The 23,078-nt window shown below is 49.9% G+C and overlaps 1 protein-coding gene across 3 annotated transcripts in view; it reads left to right on the forward strand.

Annotated features, from left to right (window-relative positions):
* COLQ (collagen-like tail subunit (single strand of homotrimer) of asymmetric acetylcholinesterase) overlaps nucleotides 1-18,486 on the forward strand; it is a 58,877-nt gene extending 40,391 nt beyond the window's left edge. For all 3 annotated transcript variants that reach the window (XM_012664186.1, XM_012664200.1, XM_012664192.1), the window contains 7 exons: nucleotides 1,814-1,894; nucleotides 6,473-6,578; nucleotides 12,886-13,025; nucleotides 13,992-14,111; nucleotides 14,559-14,679; nucleotides 16,274-16,376; nucleotides 17,768-18,486. In XM_012664186.1, the coding sequence (XP_012519640.1) occupies nucleotides 1,814-1,894; nucleotides 6,473-6,578; nucleotides 12,886-13,025; nucleotides 13,992-14,111; nucleotides 14,559-14,679; nucleotides 16,274-16,376; nucleotides 17,768-17,837 (741 nt within the window). In that variant the 3' untranslated portion in view covers nucleotides 17,838-18,486. The remainder of the gene's footprint in view (nucleotides 1-1,813; nucleotides 1,895-6,472; nucleotides 6,579-12,885; nucleotides 13,026-13,991; nucleotides 14,112-14,558; nucleotides 14,680-16,273; nucleotides 16,377-17,767) is intronic.
* Nucleotides 18,487-23,078: the final 4,592 nt, after the last annotated feature.

Below are 23,078 nucleotides of genomic sequence, written 5' to 3' on the forward strand. Positions count from 1 at the left end.
GATAATCACTTTTCTGAATCCAAGTGTCTATCTATCCACTTATCTATGACAGTTCATATTTAAAATAAAATTAATTATAATAATATTAGTCTAAAAGTTCCTTAGATAATCACTTTTCTGAATCCAAGTGTCTATCTATCCACTTATCTATGACAGTAAATATTTAAAATAAAATTAATTCAGTAAAACAGTGAACATTGAAGAATGATAAATTACTGTAAAATTAAGTGTGACAGCTTCTCTGGCCTCTGCACCATTTCTAGACTTGCCATCTAAAGAGTTTTCTTCCCCTTTCATGTCAGGCAGTTTTAAGACAGAGCTGATATGATAACCATAATTATGTCTTAGGAGAGAAATTAGATCAAGAAATTACTGGCTGCTTCCAGTTGATGTAGAGAAGGGCCACACTTCCTTCTGAAATCTCTTAAAAAAATTTATGATGCTTCTGCTCCTGTTTTCTCCCAGGCAAACAAGATATTCCCTGAGCCCCTCTAAACAGCCAAGGGAAAATTGTACAAACATATCCATGGTCACATAGAAACCACCCTGTCCTCTCACATTCTCTCACTGCCTAGAATGCTGAAGGGTGCATGAGTTGGAAAGAAATCACAGATTTAAGGACAATTCTTGATGGGGCAAGATACTGGTGGCTTGGGTAGGGACAAATTCACTACATTGGCTGAGCTGACAGGTAATTTCAGAGCTTTATGCTTGATCCTTTCTGTCTACTGGTGTTCCCTGGACTTTTCCATTGTGTCTAACCTTCTCTGACCTCCACGTGGAAAGGCTCCTGGGTGTTTATTGTTCTCTCTGAGTGGCTGGGCAGCTCCTCATGGGCACTGGCTGCTGACTAACAGAAACGGTCATGGTTGCAATTGCTAAGCTTATCTTGTTGGTGGTGCTTTCTGGGCTGTCGGGGGATTACTGGAGATAGGAATGATGCGCCTTGTGGGTTCATGACTCAAAGAAACAGTAAGCGGGGCTGGAATCCTAGAAGAACATGTATAATAGAAGAAGGAGAGAAACTAAGACGGAGAAATGGGTTTTGCAAAAGATTAACCTTAAACTATGAAATCCTGTAGTCGGTGCATTTGGTTCTGAAAGTTCAACATAGGCTTATCAAACAGGAATATTGTTTACATAGTTTTCCAAGCCTTTTTCAATAATTATATTGAATATTTGAACATACCTTTGAAACATCTCTCCCCACAAAAAGAGTTTTCATCTAAATCAAATAGAAGTGAGCTGGAACTCAAACCAATGTTTACTAAAGAGTGGGAAAATGGATAATCCCAAGTAAACACCATTAAATGAGCAGAAACTTCCCAAAGATGATAGTTGGCAAAACTGTGTCAAATCGCTCAAAAACTTCTAAATTTGAATTGTGCCAAAAACAAAACATAACAAAGCACAACATAAAATTTCAACTAGAAGGAAAAGCATTTCCCCCAGACAGCTGTACTGTCACAGGCACACATGTGACTGCATTGCTCAAGCCTCCTACTCTCCCACTTTGGCTATTCTGGATGATGGTTTATCTCCCCCCGCCCCCCTGTTTCACCACCAAAATGTGTGCTGCCCCGCAGCTGTCTCCGTCAGATAATAAATAAGCCATCCAGGGTTACCTTCTTTCTTCCTCTTTCTTAAAAGATGTGTCTGCCTTTCTCATGACTTCATCACTTCCCAGTCTCCCAGAGCAGCCCAGCTGGGAAAGCGTTGGAAAGATCCAGTAGCCAATGATTGGACAGACCTGCCTAAGTGTGCCTGGTCCACATGTCCTAATTCCTCTCCTGCTTCTCTATCTTCTCTCCAGGGTGAAATGGGTCCAAAGGGTGAGCCTGGGATAGCAGGACACCGAGGACCCACAGGAAGACCAGGAAAACGAGGCAAGCAGGTAAGGATCCCAGAACCTCCTGACCTGGGGGTGCGGGGAGCAGCACCCAGGTGGGGTCAGTCAGAGCTATTCCATAGACCCAGACGCCAGCGCCCTCTGGGCTGTTGGACAGAACCAGCACCACTTCCAGAAGCTGCTGGCATCTCTAGGCTAGCCATAGTTTGAGGCAGATAGGACAGGATGCTCCATTAAGACTGTGCCCAAGGCCAGATGCAAGAGTGGATAAGAACAAGTCTATGTTAACTCCAGCAGCTGGGAATGGAAGCCAGATGTGGTCATTTACCCAGAAAATCTGCTTTTTGCCTCAATGTCCCAGACACAAATGGGGGATTGAAGAAGAGCCCAGATAGTAGTTCCCTGCTGTTGAAGGGTCTTCTGGGTCTCAACAGCAGGGTGGTTTTTTCCCCACTCAGGCCCCCAACTTATAAGTGACCTTTTCTATTGGATTTATTAAGGGTTTAGGGAAATTGTTCGTTCTGAACTCCTGCTGGTCAGCAGGCTCTGTGTTAAGCCTGGTGATGGGACAGGGGGAGGAGCGAGGAAGATGCATTTGCCTTGGCTGGCTCGAGGGCTGTGTTGGGTGCCTTGGAGAAATGTCCAGACTTCTCCCTAATGAACAGGCGCTCCTGAGAGAAGATGTGTCCCTTTACTGTTTTAGTTGTCAGTTTGTTGACTTTTTACCTCCCTTCCTATTATAAATGTAATATACAATCATCACAGAGAACTTGGAAACTTCAGAAATATAGGGAGGAAATCATCTAAAGACCTAATATCCGGGCATAATCACTGTTGGTGGTTATAGTGTCATTTTGGTATATTTCCTTCCAGTATTATTTATTTTATACTTTCTAGTTGTTTGGGTTTTTTTACATGCATTACATTATTATTGGATCCTAAATTTTTAAATTAATACCACAATATGCACATTTTTGCTTATTACTGTAAGACATTAATTAAGAGTTTTTAAACATCTTTTTTAAATGTCTGCATCTCATTTTAGCAAATGAGTAAATAATAGATTGCTTAGACAAGAGATGCCTAACCAAATTACATATAAGGCTGAGAGGTGATCATCTTTCTATACAAAGCTTTTTCTATTCTTTTAATTATTTCCTTAGGCTAGATCTGTGGTCTTCAAACTCTATCTTACATCAGACTCACCTGGGGGGTTGATTAACTACAGATGTACAGCTCTCCCACACCTGGTGCAATGGCCATAGTTCCAGGTGTGCCTCTCATTGTCCCAATGACTGACATAGTTGCCCTGGAATGGGCCTTCAGCATGGTGTTTTTAAAAGCTGTCCATGTGATTCTAATGTGTAGTCAGGGTTCAGAACCACAGTAACATGGCAAAGCCAATTCTGGTCTTTTCCAAGTAAATGTAGAAATTACATAGGCTCCAACCTGGGTAATTCAGACTGCACACTAACTTTTGAAGTCATAATATTCCAGCCCAGTTTTCAAAGTTTTACAATAGGTAGCATGGTCATGGCTTCACAATGACGCCACAGATAGCAATTTCCTCCACACTGGGCTCAGAAAAGGAAGAAAAAAATGGGGCAGGGAAGAATCTTTTCTTTATCACTATCTCCCCTGCTGATGACTTCCATCTAGAATATTTTATGCTTGGGGTTCAAAAAGCCTATTGGCTTCTGTCCTTTAGTACTTTTCTTGGGCAGTGTTTGTCTTTTTCTGGTGACAGCCAAAGCCAAAAAACCTATTTCGTGACCCTGCTGACATTGATTCAGTTGCAGTAGTTTTAAAAACTACACCAAAACCACACCTCGGAGCTCAAAGAAGTTAGGAAAGTTAGCTCAAGCTTTCTACAAGATGTTATAAACAACCTGAATGTGCTCCAAATCCTCGTGTCCTTCCAGTCACTCTGGAATAGCTGTCTGACTAGAAGAGACAGCTCTTTGCATGGTCAGCCTTGGAAGCCAGCCATGGTACTCTCTTTTTATCATGAATTAATTTCCTAGTGTAGAGTCTTATATACCCAGTGTCTGTTAGGCCAGTGGTGCTGAGTTTCTGGAGGTTATTGTAAGTCAATCCAAAACCAGGAATCAGAAATCCAGAAGGGATTTCAGAATAGAATTTTGAAGCCAGAAGGATTTTAGAGGCCACTTAATCCAATCTCCTCAGTTTATTCGCAAGGAGGCTGAGGGCCAGGGAGGTGGAGTTGATTGCCCAAGACCCCTCAGCTAAGCCAGCTTCAAAGCCAGGGCAAGAAATCGGAGAGTCGAGCCCAGCTTTTCCCCACATCACTTCTCTCAATCGCCTTCATGTTTGAGGACTTGCCTTTGGGCAGGCCCAGGAAAGCAGCTGTGGACTTCATTATAAAACCTTGAGTTTATGGAGACAGAGCAACTTCCTTAAGAGAGACCACCCAACTTCATGAAAAATAAGGAGTAAAGAATACCTTTCCAGGAAAGACATGGGTCATTCTGAGCAGATGACCGATAAGCGGAATATTCCATTACTGCTGGTGTTAGAACTGAGGAACATTTCCAGCTCCTTCAAGCTTTGGCACTTCCTGTGCTCAGAGCCAGCTGACATGGCTGTTAGAAAAACAAGCCTTAACTGTGGCTATATTAAGACGGTGTGACTTCCTTTGCCATTCTGGGACCCATCTTGGTTACTGCATGGAATGCTTCAGCTTGGGCTAAGGCTTAAGAACTCCCTCCATAAGGATGGAATTGGAAATAAAGTCTGACCTCACGGGTCCCGTATTAAGAATTTAAGAGCTCCTTGGACATTACCGAGAGGGCCCCCAGGGCAATGTTGACAAGGTGGCAGGTCACATGTCATCATTGTGACTGGAAAGGAGTCCCCGCATGCCCGCTTCCCAGACTTGGGGAAGATTATGTTTCATCAGGTGGGCAAGCCTGCCAAGGCACAAGTATAGTAAGGAGAGCCAGGCCAAAGATGTCAGCATCAATCACTGCCCTGATTAGGCCTGGGGGAAGAGCCCACAGCATGTGCCAGCCTGGGTTTCTGGGGTCTCTCCCAAAGGCAGCCTTGAGGGGGAACCGAGAGCCTGACCTGTGCTGCTGAAGCCCCAGAGCAGGCAGCAAAGAGGACACTCCATGTGGAATGGCTGTAGCCACAGATGTCCTTCTCTTTAAGAAAGCGGCACTTCTTCAGGATTTTTCTTTTGAGAGACAGGGTCTTGCCCTTTTGCCCAAGCTGGAGTTCAGTGGCATGATCATAGCTCACTATGACCTCAAACTTCTGGACTCAAGCGATCTTCCTGCCACAGCCTCCCGAGTAACTGGGACTACAGGCATGTGCCACCACACTTGGCTAATTTTGTATTTTTTGGTAGAGATTGGGTCTTGCTATGTTGCTCAGGCTGGTCTCGAACTCCTGGCCTCAAGCCATCCTCCTGCCTCGGCCTCTCGAAGTGCTTGGCTTACAGGCGTGAGCCACTGCACCTGGCCAGGACTTCTTTAACCGTGTGAAACAGATGAAACCAGGCTAGTTGCTACGACAATTGGCTTGCCCCACATAGCCCTTTGTTCTAGGCAAACATTTTCATCTTTGAGATCTTTGTTAGTCTCACAATAAACCTCTGTGGGCGTATATTTACCATTTTGCAGATGACAAAACTGAGGCACAGAGCAATGACATGAGTTATCCAGGGTCTCATAGTCAAGGTGAAAATTCTACATTTACAGGTCAGAAAAGTTGCCTCCCCTTTGTGTTTTCAGTGTTTCTCTTCTCCCTCATTTCCTCTGGGGAAGGGAGGTGAAAAGACAGATTCAAGCCCACAGGGAGCTTATGTCTCAGGGGGAGACATTGATGAAATTGCCACACAGATAATCTATATGCTCTGACCTGGGATAAATGCCATGAAGGAAAAGGGCCAAGGTATGAAAGCCCAGGGTGGGGAGAACTGATTCAGTCTGAGAAGGTCAGGGAAGGCTTTGCCATGAGGACATTTGAACTAAGAGTCAGAGGGCGGGCGGCAGTTAACTAAGCAGGGGGGAGGAGGACGAGTTTGGGGCAGAGAGAAGGGTCTTGAGAAGGGGAGTAGCAGGCATGGTGCTCTTGAAGACCAAAAAGACCAAAATGAGTCTGGAAAGCCCGGCCATGCAGGGCATCATAGACTGAAGTAAGGAGCGATGTCTTTCTCTCAGGAGCAACAGGAAGCCGTTGAATGGGAACAGCTCTCTTGGTGAATAAAAGTGGTCCTGTCGAGCAGGCAGAGGCCTGAGTTCTAGGCCCCACTCTGCCACATCGATGCTAGGTGACTCACATTAAATGCTGCTCTTTTTTGAGCCTCAGTTTCCTCATCTGCCCAGGGCAGGGCATGGATTCGATTGATTCCTTTCAGCTGTCATGTGTCATATTTTTAGGACAGAGCAAGAACTAAGGTCTGCAAACTTGTAACCATCACTATGTCGACTGTCACTTGCCCTGAGCTTTTTAGGAGCTTGGTGGTCAAGACCTGTGGGGCTGCATCCTGCCCTGGGCTCTTGCCCCTAAGCGCAAGGTGGTCCCTGATTTATAGACAAATGGAGAAGGAAGTTTGCTATGTCATGCCATCATAACGGGTTCTGCCCTTCTCTCGGTCAGGGACAGAAGGGAGACAGTGGAGCTATGGGCCCACCCGGCAAGCCTGGGTCTTCTGGTCCACCTGGCCGTCCAGGCCCCCCAGGACCCCCGGGTCCCGCGTCTGCAGGTAAGAGCTACCCTGCTTCACTTGATGTCCTGTCACACTCCTGGCCGGCTTCTGCAGAGACGGCACAAGGAGATGCCAGCAGAGCTCTGCCTTGTGTTTCAAGTTTTTACAAACTGCCAGAGGCATTTTAATTTCTTTATACTTTCTCTACAATTTAGCTCATTCAACTTTTATACAAGAGAGGTAAATGCTGTTCTGGATTTATTTTAGCATTTTGGAGAACAAATAGGGAAAAGAAAAAGAAAAAAAGTGGCATCGATGATGTCATTTATACTTTAAGTGAAAAACAACAGGCACATATTTCATCAACTAACATCCTTTTCTAGAAAAACATGTTTCATGCCTCCAAACAATTCTCTTAAACCTAGAAGTAAAGATGACATTTGCAGATTTTTCTATCTTACAATGTTATGAAAGAGTCCTTATTTGTGTGCATTGAATATAGAAAGAAATTCCTTAAAAAATAAAAATTCTGCAATGGAAGAGGGCATGGGTACGCCGCTACCTTGTTTCACCTTGTCTGGTTTGATTAGGGAAGCCCTTTAACCAGTTCCCTTGTCAGCTCCTCGCAAGGCCTTTCGCAGTACAGCATCTGAATAAAGACGGCATCTCTAGGTCCAAGAAGACTGTTTGCTCACTGCGCAGGATTTTCTGCCCTCAGTTGTGCAGAAGGAAACAAACACTTTTTATTCCAACTTTTTAAAACAATGAAGAAATTTTAAAATTCCATAATTTACTTTTCCCCCCATGTTTATGAGAATATATTTTCAGCGACATCACAGGATGGGCAAGAAATGTCATATTTTGTCTAAACCAAATTAAAGCTGACTCTGAGAGTGCAGCCTCCCAGGATGGCAGGAAAATTCCATCTCAGGCATTATTGGAGTTCTCACCACTCCTCCAACTGCTGCAAAAGGGTTGGACAAAGATCCTGGTGAATTATGACAGAAAAATGTCAGGGAAGGTCCCTCCAGCCTTTGTTCTACCCTGTTGTCCAGGTCCTGTGGTCCATGGATACTTGGTGTCCTCATGCCATGAGTGGTTATTGGAATGCTTCCAAGGCTAGGGATCTTGGTCCCTACAATTCAGCTTCCCAAGGAGCACCCACAGCCATTCTTTCTGAGACCTTGTCTCTCCCTCAGGGGACGAGGGTCCTTATCCTCTTCATGTCTGGGGAAATCTCTCGTCTTCCACCCCCCGGCCCCCTCCCTCCCCATCCTCCTCGTATACCAACATCCAATTAGGAGCTGTGCCCTCCTGAGAACAGAAGGCAGAAAGGCAACTTTGTCTTCAGATAGTGCCTGCTTTTAGCAAGGACAAGAAAGCAGAGAGTCTCGCTACGTTTTTGAAATTGGGAGAGGAGGAAATACTGGGAGAACACACGTCAATTCATATGGTAATAACTTATCTTGCCACACCCTCCATGTTGGTAAGAGAACTAGATTTGAGATGCAGCCCAGGCCACATGTCCACACTCCATAATCTGTTTCTGTGCGAGTTGGCTGGATGACCTAGGTACGGTCCTTTCAACTAGGCCTCGTCCTCCTTGGTTCTGGCATGCATGACATCCCCCTGGAGGCCCATGACTGTGAACTGCAAACCCAGAGGAGGAGCACCTGGCCTGAAGCCTGAGTTTTGCCTTTGGAAGGGACTCTCTTGGGCCCTTGGGGTGCTTAGGTGCTCGAGAAACTGAGGAATAGTGCAGAGGCATGGGGCAGGTGGATGCATAGAGAGGTTCTTTGCAGACTGAGACCTTAATGGTCTCACTGTGTTGAAGCGACGAAGGCCAGCCCTCATCTGACTAGAACTCTGCTTCCCTCCTGGGGCCAGGGGTTGCATGAGAAGGGCGGGGCCCAGGGCTGTCAGCAGCTCCTCAGGTGCCCAATGTTGGGTCTTGTCCGTCTTTGGTGTATTGCAATCCCATCCTTTTAGCAGTCCCAGTAGAGTCCTAGTTTCTCCCCCTGGCCTTCTGGCTCCTTCTCTTCTGCCCAGTATGCCCACCTCCCTTTCGCCTCCAACACCCCACCCTCTGCCAGACCCTGGCCTCACTGCCCTCTGCCCTTCAGTGGACACCCTGCTTTCTGCTGAGCTGTAGCCTACTCCGGTGCTCTCTCTGGGTCCACACAGCCTGATATGGCACTCCTGTCACCCTGTGTCCACCCAACAAAAGCCTGTGCTTCCTTCAAGGCTCTCTCATCAATAAGGCCTTCCTTGGCCCATAAGAAGATAGGTCACCCTCCCTGAATCCAGGCTGCACACTGCTGTTATGTTCCCTCCAATGGTAACTGCTCTCTGCAGAGGTGTTTCATCTTCCTGCTGGGCAGCAAGTTCCTTGAGGGCAGGGTTGGCGTCTGAGTCAGCTGCACATCCTCCATGGCACTGGGGCCGAGGCTCTGGAGGAATTGTTGGGTTACAGCCAGCAGCCAGGCAGGGCGTGGGCCATCTCTGTGGACTGATGTCCCCTCCCTATGCCTTCCTTTGTGTCACTTCCTTTCTGAGAAGCCTTCCAGAGTGAGGGGGCTGAAGAGGGAAAAGAGGAAAAATGGGGCAATAATCCTGCTCTTTGGAAAAATTTTGGAGGGGTGGGAAGAGAAGGAGAGGAAGAAGTTTAAAAGAGACATCCTTGTGCCTGGGATCAGTCAGATAATTATCTGGAGTTGGGTTAGGTCCCCAAAGTGATTCCTGATGCTACTTTTGAGAGTCTGATAAAAGTCCTAAACCCACTCTCAGGACAAAATGTGTGCACCTACACCCAAGATTCTGCACACTATTTCCCAGGGTTCCAGAACCCCTGACCCAGATCCATCTGGGGGTGTCCTTCGGCTCTAGAGACCGCAGGTTAACTCCCTTGGTCTAGTCCATCCCTCCCTTTCTAGACACAAACCTTGAGCCTCAGAGAGGAGTGACTTCACAAGGTCACAGAGCTGACTGGTGGCCACTCTGGTTCAGGATCGGTCTGTGACTCCTCTGACTCCCCACCGGCCAGGCAGCCTCTGGAGGTTGTCGAGCTGGTTCCTCTGCCTTTCCCCGGATTCCCCTCTCCTGACCTGCTCCACTGAGGCAGCTGATGGAAGGGGAGGCTCCCTGGGCAAAAAGGGAGTGCTGGGTGCTCGGGCCACAGGGCGTGGTGGTGAGGCCAGGCCCACAGACGGACGAGCTCCCAGAGGCCAGGCGGGGAAGTTCAGGTTGCTGTGCCCTTCAGCCCAGCCTGGCAGAAAGCAGGGGTAACGGATGCCCTCCAACAGCTGGGAGGAAGCTGCAGGGAAACTGCAGTGGTGGCAGCAGGCTCCCTGCCACGTCCTGTCAGGAGGCCCCCTGGGGTTCTGGTGCCCAGCCCTGTGGGACCAGATGGTGCCGGGGGAGGTGGAGCGGGTGGGAGTGTTAATTACCCAAGTTACAGGGAAAGAGGGGCTGGGGGTGGGGAGGGAACAAAGGCAAATGCCTTCAGGATGTAATTTGCAATAATCGAATCACAAATTTGGCTGATGCCTTCCTGCACCCAGACGATACATAAGTGAATCAGCGAGGTACCTGGGAATTGCCGGCTTCCTGAGAGCATCAATATTCTTGGACGTTTGTCTTTTGAACGGCACAGTATTAAGCCACACGTGAATTCAAATCTCAGCCTCACCATTAATTAGCTGGCTAATGCGACAGACTCCTGACTGGCTCTGGGCCATGGTTCTGGAAGAGTTGTTGGGGTCACAAAGCCTTCTGTAAGGTTGCCCCAGTGCCACTCTCACGTTCTTGGTTACAGAGCTTTCCCACCTCAATTTCCCCAAGCGTGTAATTACCCAGACTGTTCCTAGGCTGATAGAGCATCTGACTCTTTGGCCTCTTCTGAAAATATCAGAACACAAGACTGGAGCTTGTATAAATACAGAATTGTATTTATACTTCTTGTTAGAACAAACAACCATAGCTTGGCATGAGATGGCAAACCTCCCTGTCCCTCATGCTGTCAGCATTCTGATCTTGGGCATATCTGTCAACCAGCTCAGGAAGGCTCAGGGTCTTGGGGTCTTTCTGTTGGGGTCTCCTCCAACTACAGCTATTTCTCTGGGGTGCTGGCCAGATCTCACCCCTGGGGTTAGTTCATTTCTTACCCTCTGGGATCTGGGAACTGCGTTCCCAGTTCCCGGCTGCCCCAGATGTCGTACTACCTCAATCATAAGTAGTCATACTACCCAGGGACTGGCTGGTCTCCAAATCCCTCCTTATTTTCCCAGGAGAAGGGGTCCTTACTTCTCTTTTCATTCCCCATCTTTTCTTCTCTTCCTATCCAAGGGCTCTTGCTCTAGTGCTTTTCTGCCAGCCGGAGTGTGACTTCTAGCTTTTTCCAAAGACTTTTTCTCATCAATTAGTTGTACTCATTCATTCATTCATGTGCCATGCCCTTACTATGTGCCAAGCCCTGGGGGTGAAAACAGGCACCACCCCTGTCTGCCAGAGCCAACGTTCTACTAAGAGAGATAGACCTCGATTGAATAATTTCACAATATATAGAATTACAAACCTAGACAAGTGCTGATGGGGATATAGTTCGGGAGTAGAGCATTTGACTGCAGAGATAAGTGCTGGGAAGGAAAGGGATAGGGAACCATGAAACTGTATCTGGGGTGAACATGACAGAGCGTGAGGATTCAAAAGGGCTTTCCTCAGAGAAGTGACGTTTGAACCCAAATCAGAAAGTAGTTAGGCGGCACCTGGGAAGAAGAGGGATGGAGCATGCAGGCAGGGTGATCTGGCGGGGGAATGGCCTGTGCAAAGATCACTTCTCTAGACCAGCAATTCTCAGCCTTGGTGCACATTGGAATCATCTTGAGAGCTTTTAAAAGTATGGATCCCGGCCAGGCGCAGTGGCTCATGCCTATAATCCTAGCACTTTGGGAGGATCGCTTGAGGCCAGGAGTTCGAGACTAGCCTCAGCAAGAGCAAGACCCCGTCTCTACAAAAAATAGAAAAATTAGCTGGGCGTGGCGGCGCGTGCCTGTAGTCCCAGCTACTCAGGAGGCTGAGGCAGGAGGATCACTTGAGCCCAGGAGTTTAAGGTTGCAGTGAGCTATGACAATGCCACTGCACTCTAGCCAAAGCAACATAGCAAGACCCTGCCTAGGAAAAAAAAAAAAAAAAGTATGGTTCCCTTATGCTAAAGTGGCATGTTTAAATAAATAAATTTAATTAATTAATTAATTACATGAAAGCATGGATGTCTAGGTTCTATTCTTGGAAGACATAATGGAATTGGTCCGGGATGTGGCCTGGGTATTAGGGCCTTTAAATGTCAAGGTGAGACCTACCACCCTAGCAGTTCTCCTATATGGCCAGGGAATAAATTTTCTAATCATATTTTTTCAGTACATTTTCTGACTTTTCTCAATACCAAGGGAGAGTAAGTGGGCTGAGCATATACTAATGTTCCATTTTCTTCCTGAAGAAGTTAAAGAAGCCCACATCCAGAATTCCCCTCTAAAGGTCCTATATATAAGAAAAGCAAAATTAAAAAAAACAACAAAAGTTATCAGTCAGCGATGTGCTCATCTGCCAGAAGCCCCCTGTTAATAACGGTCTAAACAAATATGACCAGGCACAGTGGCTCAGCTCTATAATCCTAGCACTCTGGGAGGCTGAGGCAGGAGGATTGTATGAGCTCAGGAGTTCGAGACCAGCCTGAGCAAGAGTGAGACACCGTTTCTACTAAAAAATAGAAAAAATTAGCTGGGCATGGTGGTGCATGCCTGTAGTCCCAGCTGCTTGGGAGGCTGAGGCAGGAGGATCACTTGAGCCCAGGAGTTTAAGGTTGCTGTGAGCTAGGCTGACGCCACAGCAGTCTAGCCTGGGCAACAGAGTGAAACTCTGTCTCCAAAATAAATAAATAAACAAACAAATAGGGCATTGTTTTTCTCCAATAAAGAAATGCAGATGTGGACAGTAGCTGGCTTTGTTTCAGCCTCTAACTGTCACTGTCAGGCCCCAGGCCTCATGAGCCCTTGTCTTTCCTGCGCGTTGGCTTATCTTCTCATACTTGTTACTTCATGGTCACAATATGGCTGCTGCAGCACCAGATATCTTGTCTGTCTTCAAGGCAGGAAGGAGCAGGAAGCTAGGCCTCCAACCAGCTATTTTTCTTACCTTATCTCCTCCACATCTTGGATCAAGAGCATCTCTTTGAACCTCTCCCTCAGGCTTATCTTGAAATGCTGTGCACTTTAACCTTCTTTCTGTTGCAAAGGTTACTCACATCTCCTTCAGTTGCTAGGTTTTCTCTTCCTTGGCTCTAGTAACACAGCAGTCTGTTGCTTCCTAGGACAACTTGTCATGGGACCCAAAGGGGAAAGAGGATTTCCCGGGCCTCCAGGAAGATGTCTCTGTGGACCCCCTGTGAATGTGAATAACCCTTCCTACGGGGAATCCGTGTATGGGCCCAGTTCCCCGCGAGTTCCTGTGGTAAGGCTTTCTGGGAGAAGACTGGGGTGATTATCCATGAGGACCTCTCATCTGATCCTCTTAGCGCTTTGTAAAATCCTTTCAGTAAAATTGATTTTCCTCCATTACTCTGGGTAGACACTCATTGTAGGAAATTGGAAAATCAAAAGAAGAAAACCAAATTGGCCATTTGGTTGTGGGTCCCCTTTGAGGTATTTTCTTTGTCTGTTTTTAAGAATAATGTTTATATGGTTGAGATTATATTATATAAAAATGTACTCTAGGTATCTCAGTTGAAATCTTGCCATGTTTCTACACTCTATAAATATCATTTTAAACTTTTTATGATAGAAAATTTCAAATCAATATAAAAGCAGAGTAAGTAGTGTAATCAACATGTACGTACCCTTCACCCAGCTTCAGTAATTACCAACTCATGGCTAGCCTTGTTTCCTTGTTTCCTCTTTATGCCTGCCCACTACTGCCCACCCTCCCCTGGATTATTTTGAAGTAAACCCTGGACATCAATCCGCCAGAAACATCATCTGAGTGGATGCGTAGTCACTCACCCATCGTGTGGTGTGCTTGGAGTAGTTTAACCACTGCCCTGTGGTTGGATGTTGATAGGGTGCTCCCGAGCTTTTTGCTAATGTAAATAACCCCGTAATGAACAACTCTGAGCATGATAATTTTTTTAAGAATCATTTTCAGATGCTGAATTACTTGACTGTATGACATCACCTTTTAATTTAAGTTTTGGGAACATTCAAAATGTTTAAAAATGTTAAAGCACAGCAGATGTTTTAATTTCAAACTCAGACATTAGACACAGGATTGAGAAGGTTAGGAACCAGGATCTTCCTCCCCACTTCAGAAGGAATGCCAGGGTGTAGCGTGTCATCCCCCTTGCCACTGTTCACCAGGCCAGCTTTTCCCTGCCCCTGTGAAAGTGTTTTCTGGAATCCTCACCGGTGTGTGTTCTGTCAGATTTTTGTGGTCAACAACCAGGAAGAGCTCGAGAGGCTGAACACCCAAAACGCCATTGCCTTCCGCAGAGACCAGAGATCTCTGTACTTCAAGGACAGCCTTGGCTGGCTCCCCATCCAGGTACCCTCAGGCGGGCACCTCAGGACACACCCCACCTCCCCCTGCCCAGGAAAAGGCCGCATCCATTACAGGAAGGGAAGGCCACGCATCGGGCCTGAGGCGGAGCTTTCTGCCGTCTGCCTCCGTGGAAGGGCTAAGCATCCTCCTCCCACTTTTTCTGAGCAGCTTCCATGCCCTTCACCCCCAAATAGAAGCTCCTCTCTGAGCCAAGGTTCCAGGTGGTCTCCACATTCCTGCACTGCCAGGCTGCCGTCTTGATCTGACCCAGCACCACCAGCCACAGAGCTCCGGGCAACACCCTTCCCAGTCCCCCAGGAGGAAGGCAAGGGATGCCGCCCAGCAGTGCCCCCTGGACCCAGAGCGTCTGTCCCCAATGCTGACGACCTCCCTGCCTTGCGGCTGCCCAGGCACCATCCTCCAGTTAACGCTGTGTGTTTCTTTGGCCAGCTGACCCCTCTCTACCCTGTGGATTACGCTGTAGACCAGCACAGCACCTGTGGGGACGGGGTCCTGCAGCCTGGGGAGGAGTGTGACGACGGTAACAGCAATGTGGGTGACGACTGCATCAGTGAGTGAGGCCCAGCCCAGGAGGACCTGAGGCCTGAACAGCCAGTGGGGTGGGGCTTGGGGCAAGCTCTGGACACCAGCTCTGGTGGTTTGGGACCATTCTAGAGCCAGGGAGGGTGTAGCCGGGCTCCCTTGTGTCCCTGTGCCCCAATTTCAGGCCAAACGTTAACTCTTCCAGCAGCGGCGGTGGGGGGTGGCGGGGGTGGGTGTCAAGCATCCTGTCCCCATCGAGGCCTTCCTTACCCCCAAGTGTAGCCAGCAGGGCCTCCCAATCCTACTTTGTGGAAAAACCCGTGTTTCAGGAACAAGAGACAAAGGTGATGGGCTCTCCCTTTGCATGCAGGAGTGAAAGGCAAAGGGAATGAGGACTGAGGATTGGCTTTTACCAGCAGAGCTCTAGCAGCAGCGCCCTCTGCGAGGGGAGGGCGCCAGCTAGAGCTGCCGTCCTCACGGGTGCTGCCCAGCCAGGCAGGCAGCAGGCGCTGGAGGTTTGCTTTTTTGTTGTTTGTTTTAAAACCAGGTGACAAAAGCAAGAGGTGAGGTGGAAAGCATGCGCTTTAAAGTCAGGACATGATGTGAATGTGGGCTCTGAGAGCCACCATCGCACCCTGGGGCGCAGAGCAGAGGCACACTGAGTGGGCCGGGTGGTGGGCGGCTTACCGCTCTGAGCCTCGCTCCCTCGGCTGTGCAGCAGGTGTGACGTGCTGGCTGTGCGAGTCTTTACAGAGTCTGAGCTAACACTGGCGTGGGTTGTCTGGATGCAGCACGGGTCCAGCATCCGTTCACTGAGGACATTCAGAACTGGCATTTTAAGCCCATCCTCTGCAGAGCCAAGCTCGGGCTCAGGGCTGGGTGTGTATGGAGGCAAAGTCGTGGTCCTTGCCCTCAAGCAGCTCAGGGGAAGGATGACAGTGCAGAGTGATGAAGGTGCGCCCAAGGGTGGGTACAGGGGAAGATGCCGCGCTGCCCCTCAGCGACTCCAGGATGGCGACCCCTAGGAGCTGGCCTTGCCTGGAGTCCTTTCCGCCTCCGGTGCAGACACTGTCAAGTGGGAGCTCTCACAGTCAGAAGTGCCTCTGTGCCCTGTAAAATTGAGGGTGGGTTCGTGTTCCAAGACCCTCCCTGCGTGTGAGAACAGAGGTCTTTGCTGAAGATCGTGTAGCTCCCTGGGGACACAAGCCTGGGCCCCTCAGTGTCCCCTTCCCTGAAGCTCTCTGTTGACAGACAAGAGCCACCATGCCCCCTCACTGGTGCCTGATACTCCACAGTCTCCTGACGCCCCCGTGGGCCACGGGGGAGGCAGTGTCAACGTCCCAGTTTTGCAGATGAGGACATGGAGTTTCCCCATCCCTCACTAGTGAGTGGTGGGGCTGGGCCGGAGCCTGGACCTCCTTATTCTTGTTCCGCAGCACGTGGGTGTGGGACCTAGGGCCTGCGGGGCAGTCCCCGGGGGAGGCTGAAGCTTAACAGAGGTCGGTTCTTCAAGGGGCGCAGTGCTCTAGGTGAATCCTTTGGGCAACATGGTCCTTGCAGGCTGAGGCAAGCCCGTCCCACCCCTGCCCCTTCTCAGGCTGTGCTTCCTTGTGTCCCCTCAGGCTGTCACCGGGCCTACTGTGGAGACGGTCACCGGCATGAGGGTGTGGAAGACTGTGACGGCTCCGACTTTGGCCACCTCACGTGTGAGACCTATCTGCCTGGGTAGGGATGACCCCATGTGGTATTATGACACCCCTCCCTCCTCCCTCCTCCCACGCCCCTACCTGCCCCCCCTTTCCTTCTTTCCTTCACAGATACTTTTGAGTGCCGCTCCCGTCCCTGGTACTTTCTAGACACTGAGGAACAGTGACAAATGACACAATATGTACTCCCCGCCCAGCTGGAGCTTCTGCTGAGGGGGGAGACAGGCAGTAATCACACACTCACGTGGCCCCCTCAGTCAGCACAGCCTGAGGGCCACTGAGGCTGAGCTGGGGCACCGTAGCCACCGCTCCCACCCGGGCCCAGAGGGGAGCAGTAGCCTGAGCTCCACTCTTGGCTGTGGGACGCACAGCCCCCGTGCCCCACGGTTACATCAGCTTCCTGGGCTGTGGGCCTGGGAGGGAAGCCCAGTGGGGGGCAGAGGAATCAGGGCTTTCAATGAATCCACGTGTCTATGTGACCAGCCTCCTCTGGAACACCCTGTCTACCCCTCGGGCATGCCTGTGGCTGCAAGTGAGATCATACCCACTATAACATCTCATTTTGCTGGCTTGTGGCCCCTCTAAGAAGATATTCCCTCCAAGAACCTCTTGGTTATTTTCTAGAATCCTCAGTGGGTGTTCGCGTTACACAGGACAAGTCTTCTCATGTCCTGGCCTCCTTCCAAGCCAACTGAGGGCCACCGCCCCATGAGGTGCTGCCTCCATGCCCAGCGTGTGGCCTTCTGGGCTTGGTTCACATTCCCCCTAATGCTCACAGACCAGAGTTATATAACGTTCTTGGGAAAAGGGGGGACTGCTCCCTCACAGCCAGTCCCTGTCCTGCTCTTCCCCTGGTTCCAGAGTGGATGTGCTGGCCCCTCAGGCCTCTTTTTTTTTTTTTTTTTGAGACAGGGTCTCACTCTGTGGCCCCAGCTAGAATGCAGTGGTGTCATCATAGCTCACTGCAACCTCCAACTCTTGGGCTCAAGTGATCCTCCTGCCCCAGCCTCCCAAGTAGCCGGGACTACAGGAAAGCACCACTGTATTTCTAGAGCTCAGTAGTCACATCTGGCCAGTGGCTGCACAGACACGGAGCATTTGCATCAGTACGGTGTGCTCTAATCGACAGCACCAGAACCTTTCAGGCCTTGAGCAGGGGGTGGTTCTCTGGTCAATGTGCTGTTGAGAGCAGGGCTGCCAACTCCTTCCACTCAGATCCCTCAGCTGGGGCTCAAGGCAAAACACTCAGAGACCTGACTCAACTCCCCCAAGCCCCTCACCCCAAATGAGAAGGAGAGAAGTTTTCATAGAACCCTTGGCCCTTGGCGAGGCGGCAGCCATGGCAGTTGGAGGAAGGTTGGCTGAGAATCCGCAGAGGTGGCCTCTCAGGACGTGTCTTTACCTCCCTAGGTCGTATGGAGACCTGCGGTGCACCCAGTACTGCTACATCGACTCCACGCCCTGCCGCTACTTCACATGAGGGCCAAAAAGCGTGGAGAAGGTGGGCTGCGCCCCGTGTCACCGGCAGCAGCGTCTTCACCGTACCAAACTGGCCTTCGCGCTGTCCTGGTCCAGTCTCCACCAACCTTTGTGAGACAAAAACAAACTTCCGCTGCTAAGACGTGCTTTTAACTCAGTCTGAATGGAAGAATTTTAGGACCACTGCATCCTGTCTTACTCCAAAGGACCAGAAAACCTTCCACATGCCCAACCTGGGAACTGTCCCCCATCACTGCCATGCGGCCTGACAGCCGCTACAATGCCCTTCCTCTTCCGGAAAGTGGCTGACCCACGCTGTGGACTTGGCTTAGCACTGTTAGACACCCATAGGCCTCTGGGGCCGTCAGTTTGTTTCGATCTCTCATCTGGGGAGTCTGGAGTCCAGGCCTCCCGCCCCTCTGACCTCTGGGCGCGCAGGCACGCTCGCTGGGGGCAGCCGGCCGTCGGGTGTCCCAAGGCCTGTGAACCACAAAGCAGGGAGGTGGGCACGTTCTCTCGGTGTGGCTCAGACAGCTTGGGACCCGCCAAGGGACCCCTCGGCTGGCCACAGCCTGGCCCAGACTCAAGTGGATGTGGCTCCCCCAGGAAGAGACTTAACTGTGAAAAAGTACCGAGAAACCCACCAGACCTGTGCCCTCCAGCTGAGGGCGGAGGCTCGGCAGCCGCTTGCCACCGAGCAGTGGCAGAGCCGCGGCCCCTCTTCGCCCGGCTGCCCAGAGGGCGGCTCTTGCGCTTTCAAAATCCCTGGCAGCATCTTGACCTCGTGGCGCTCTCTGCTCTTTGACCTCTGTCTTGCGAATGTCCCTCATGTCCCTTTCCCGTCCAGGAGACTCATGGGCACAGAGTGGCCTCCGCAAGTCCACGCCTGCGCAGGCTGTTGGCTTTCCTTGGTCCTTGGGAAGACACCTCCCTGGGTTTCCCCGCCTGGCGCCCCCCGGCCGAGGACACTCTCCTGGCCCCTCTCCTCGCTTCCGCTGACGCCTGTGAGTGCCCTGTGACCCCCTTTTGTGTCTGCGTGGCGCGTAGCCCCGTCCTCACGTCTGCGTGCCTGAGCTCCTCACTCGCTCTGGGATTGTCAGTCCTGCATGTCCGCGAGCTGCCTGTCACCCCCGTCCCTCCCGCGCGGGGCCTGGCTTTATTGTGGAAACACATCTCCAAGGTGACGTCCGCCCCCACGGAAGACCTCACGTGGGATTTGCCCATTCGTTACCAGGCGGAAGGACACCCTGGAGTTCTGTACATAGCTGTTTAATGAGTCTGAGTCGTGGGGACTCAGCAGGCAGGAGCTTTGGGCCCAGCAGCCATCTGCTGGTGGTCTGTTGGTGGCCATTTCTCCCCCGGGTGACGTCAGCCCGAGGGCAGAGTCTTTAGGGGCGAGTGCATTGGCTAGTCTGGGTCCCTTAGCCCCTGCAGGTTCTGCAGAGATGTTGCTTCCGTGCTGCTTCCACCATCGCACTGCGACTTCCGGATGGGAAATCGAGAAATAAAGGCAGTTCATTTCCCCACTGTGGCTCTCTCTTCCTTGGGGCGTGGGGCCAGTGCCTCAGCATTGCTGGATAGTGAGGGGTCTGAATTCAAGTCTGCTTCCCTATCTCTGCAGAGGATTCTAGAATGTGGAAGCACTCCAGCTCCCTCAGAGACAAGGGAGGAAACTGAGGTCCAGAGATGTAGTGAGACTTGCCCAAAGTCACGAAGCTCTGTCTTGCTTGCCCAGCCCTGCCCCCAGCCTTGCGTTAGGACCCTGTCCAGGATGGAATGGAGATTCAGGACTGCCGTTGGACCTGACTGAGCAGGACCCTCTCCTGGCTCCTAAGGCTGGAAGGTGCCATTCTGGCCTTCCTCTGGCCATGACCCTCCCCACAGGGCACAGTGTCCATGGGCTTGCACACCCCGCTCCTAGACCATGCTCCAGGCACCCAGGAAGCCACAGTTCCTACCTAAGTGGTCCTGAGCCTGCTTCCAGCGCCTGCGCAGACCTCTTCCCCACATCTGTCCTCCGGAGTGTGACCTGCACACACTCAGGCCTGGGGGGGCAGGGAAAAGCTGTTTGTAGAGATCATAGATGAGACTTGGATGCGGCTGGCGTTTCCACATGGACACACATGAGGCCGCTCTCGGTGTGGGTTGGGCCGGAGGGTAAAACGGAAGAGGTCAGGCAGGGAGCTGGGCCTTGCTCTTCTAGCGCTGTCACAGGACTTCGTGGAATCCAGAATTCCAAATTCAAACCTGGCCTTCCCGTCCCTGTGAAAGTGTATTTACTGAGGTAAGCAGACAGAACGTGTTTAATTAATAGTTTTAGCCAGGAGTGGTGGTGCGTGGCTGTAGTCCCAGTTATGTGGGAGGCTAGGCGGGAGGATCACTTAAGGCCAGGGATTTGAGGCCAGCCTGGGCAACATAGTGAAACCCTCATCTCTAAAAAAAACAAAAACGAAAACCCAAAAAACAAAAATTAGTTTGTTCATTTGATTATAACGTAAATATTTAGACATTCGGTATGTGGGTGTCTGTATATGCTCTTGTCTGAAATATTAGGGGCGGGCCTGTCTCCAGCTATTTCAAGGGAGGGTTCTGAAAGGTTCGAGATACGAAAGGCTTTCAAGTCATGTGTTTTAATAACACATGTAATAATAGCGATTCTTCCCCTTTGGCATTTTGAAATAGAAAGATGAGAGATTGGGGAAGATGGGTGGCTCCCCAGCGCCCCCCTGAAATGCTGACTCTCTGCTGTAGAGTGCAGGGTCCCCAGGAACAGAAGTGGCCGTGCCGCCTGTAAGTAGGCCAGGCAGCCATGGGATAGGTATCCCAGAGCTCGTCTGTGCCAGGTAAGCGTTTCCTGAGATAATCTGCTGGTCCAGCAGGAGGCTGAGATGCTACAGTGTAGAGGGAAGAACACTGAACTGGGAGTCCAAGTACCTGTGTTCAGACTTGGTTCATCACTTCTCACAGCCTCGATTTCGTCACCTGAAAGAGCCTCTGGATAAGGGCTGAATTTTCTTCCAACCCTAACAGCTTGTGAGAATGGACTCTGCTCTCCAGCTCTGACAGCACGCGCCCTAGGAGTAGAGATGGATTCCCTCACCTACTCCCGAGGTTGTCACATGAGTGACTTAGAATATGACATCATCTTCAGAGATGCAGTTGGTCACCAAAGGAGGCTCTGCCTGTCCAGATGCTTTTGTTGGCAAGAAACAGAAAACCTAACCTGAATACTACAAGGTGATATTTATTGGTTCATATGACTTAAAAAGTCCACTGGTGGGGTGGAGATCAGGCATGGTTCAATCAAGACCCCCACTCCATTTCTCTGCTCTCCTCTTAGCTAGCAAGTCTTGCTATGAGCCTCCTTGGCCTGTTTTAGGTCACGTGCCTATTCCTGAACCAATTCCTATTTATCAGGAGAATGGCACCTGTTGATTGAATTAGAGCTGGGTTCCTGAACCCATGGTGGCAAAGGTTATACAATTACTCTTACCCTATCCCCTGGGGTTTCTCCAGAAGCACACAGGCTACGTGGGGAGGGGGTGGCTACTGGACTGAATATGGGAGAGCAAGAACAGGGAGAATGGGTGCCGGGCACACATAGTGTCCATGACAGCGGTCGTCTCTCTGGTTTTGCTTCTCCTTTCGGCCGGAATAGGTTCTGAGCACTTGGGGCAAATATTTGGGGAAACTACTGAAACTCAGAAGGTTCTTGATTGATTCTGATAGGTGCACTCAAAGAGGTTGACTTTCACAGGGTGCTGTAGGTCAAGTAAGATGTGGTGTGAAAAAGCAGGGACTGGAATCACACATCTGGATTTGAATCCTGGTTGTGCTGCTAACTCACTGTTTAATTATCCTGCATAATTTACTGAACTTCTTTTGAGTCTCTGCTTGCTCATCTATAAACTGAGAATAACAGCACCTTATTTCAAGGTTGTGGTGAATTTTAGTGATGATATGGTTAAAATTCCTGCCACCTAGAAGCTATTTAGGAAGTGTTGGATTTTATCTTTGTCATTATCATTATTTAGTGGCTCAGGCTGAATCAATCACCTCTTTGAGGACCTAGGGGTATTTTTCTCCTCTCTTTGAGGCTGGTTATGTGAATTCACTTTGGACAGCAGTTTAGACCACAGCCTTCATTGCAAAGTAGTAAAAAAGAGCAGTGGAGCCGGGAGCAGTGGTGTGTACCTATAGTCCCAGCTACTTGGGAGGTTGAGGCAGGAGGATCCTTTGAGCCCAGGAGTTTGAGGCTGCAGCGCGCTATGATCGCGACTGTGAATAGCCCCTGCACTCCAGCCTGGGGATCATAGTGAGACTCCATCTCTAAAAATAAACAAACAAAAAGAGCAGTGGTTCTCACTCTGCACAATAGCCCCTCCGATACACAGCACCAGGGCTGAATAGACTAACAAAATCAGGTTACTGACTTGTAGTAGGGAGACCAAACACCCAAAGAACGATGGGCATTTCATCAAACCAAGAAAGATAAGATTCTGATAGGGTCTGGGAAGGGATGGGGTTTTAGCAGAATGGGAATGGAGCAGTGATGAGAGGCTCAAAGGAAAGCAGGCCGTGCATAAGGGGACAACACAGGCCTGAGCAGTGCGGGGGACCAGGTCTGGATCCCTCAGGGCCTTGGAGTTAGATAAATCTGGAGTGTCGTGCCTGAAAACACCACCAGAAGTTCTCCATCTAGGTTGGAAATTGAAACTGCTTCTGTATGTCAAAGTGACTCACGAGGCCCAGATCTTCCAGGCAAGAGTGGATTATTCTATTCTTACTTACAGGATTTCAAACTGCAAAGTTTTGACAGCCTCTGACCTCAGTCACAAAGTTCTGTGGTAATTTTTTTCAGGTGGAGAGAGTCACAAAGCAAGGCTGGGGATGTCATTGGAAAGAAAGCAGTACTCACTCAAAGAAAACAGTGATTATGACACTTTGCAACTGCAGTGGTGACCTTGGGAGAAATATTGCTTTCCGGGCCGGGTGCGGTGGCTCACGCCTGTAATCCTAGCACTGTGGGAGGCTGAGGCGGGAGGATCGCTTGAGGTCAGGAGTTCGAGATCAGCCTGAGCAAGAGCGAGACCCCATCTCTACTAAAAAATAGAAAGAAATTATCTGGACAACTAAAAGTATATCAGAAAAATTAGCCAGGCATGGTGGCACATGCCTGTAGTCCCAGCTACTCAGGAGGCTGAGGCAGAAGGATCGCTTGAGCCCAGGAGTTTGAGGTTGC

The sequence above is a fragment of the Propithecus coquereli genome, unplaced genomic scaffold (assembly GCF_000956105.1).
Source record: "Propithecus coquereli isolate 6110/MARCELLA unplaced genomic scaffold, Pcoq_1.0 Scaffold12, whole genome shotgun sequence".
In the NCBI taxonomy this organism is placed as follows: domain Eukaryota; kingdom Metazoa; phylum Chordata; class Mammalia; order Primates; family Indriidae; genus Propithecus; species Propithecus coquereli.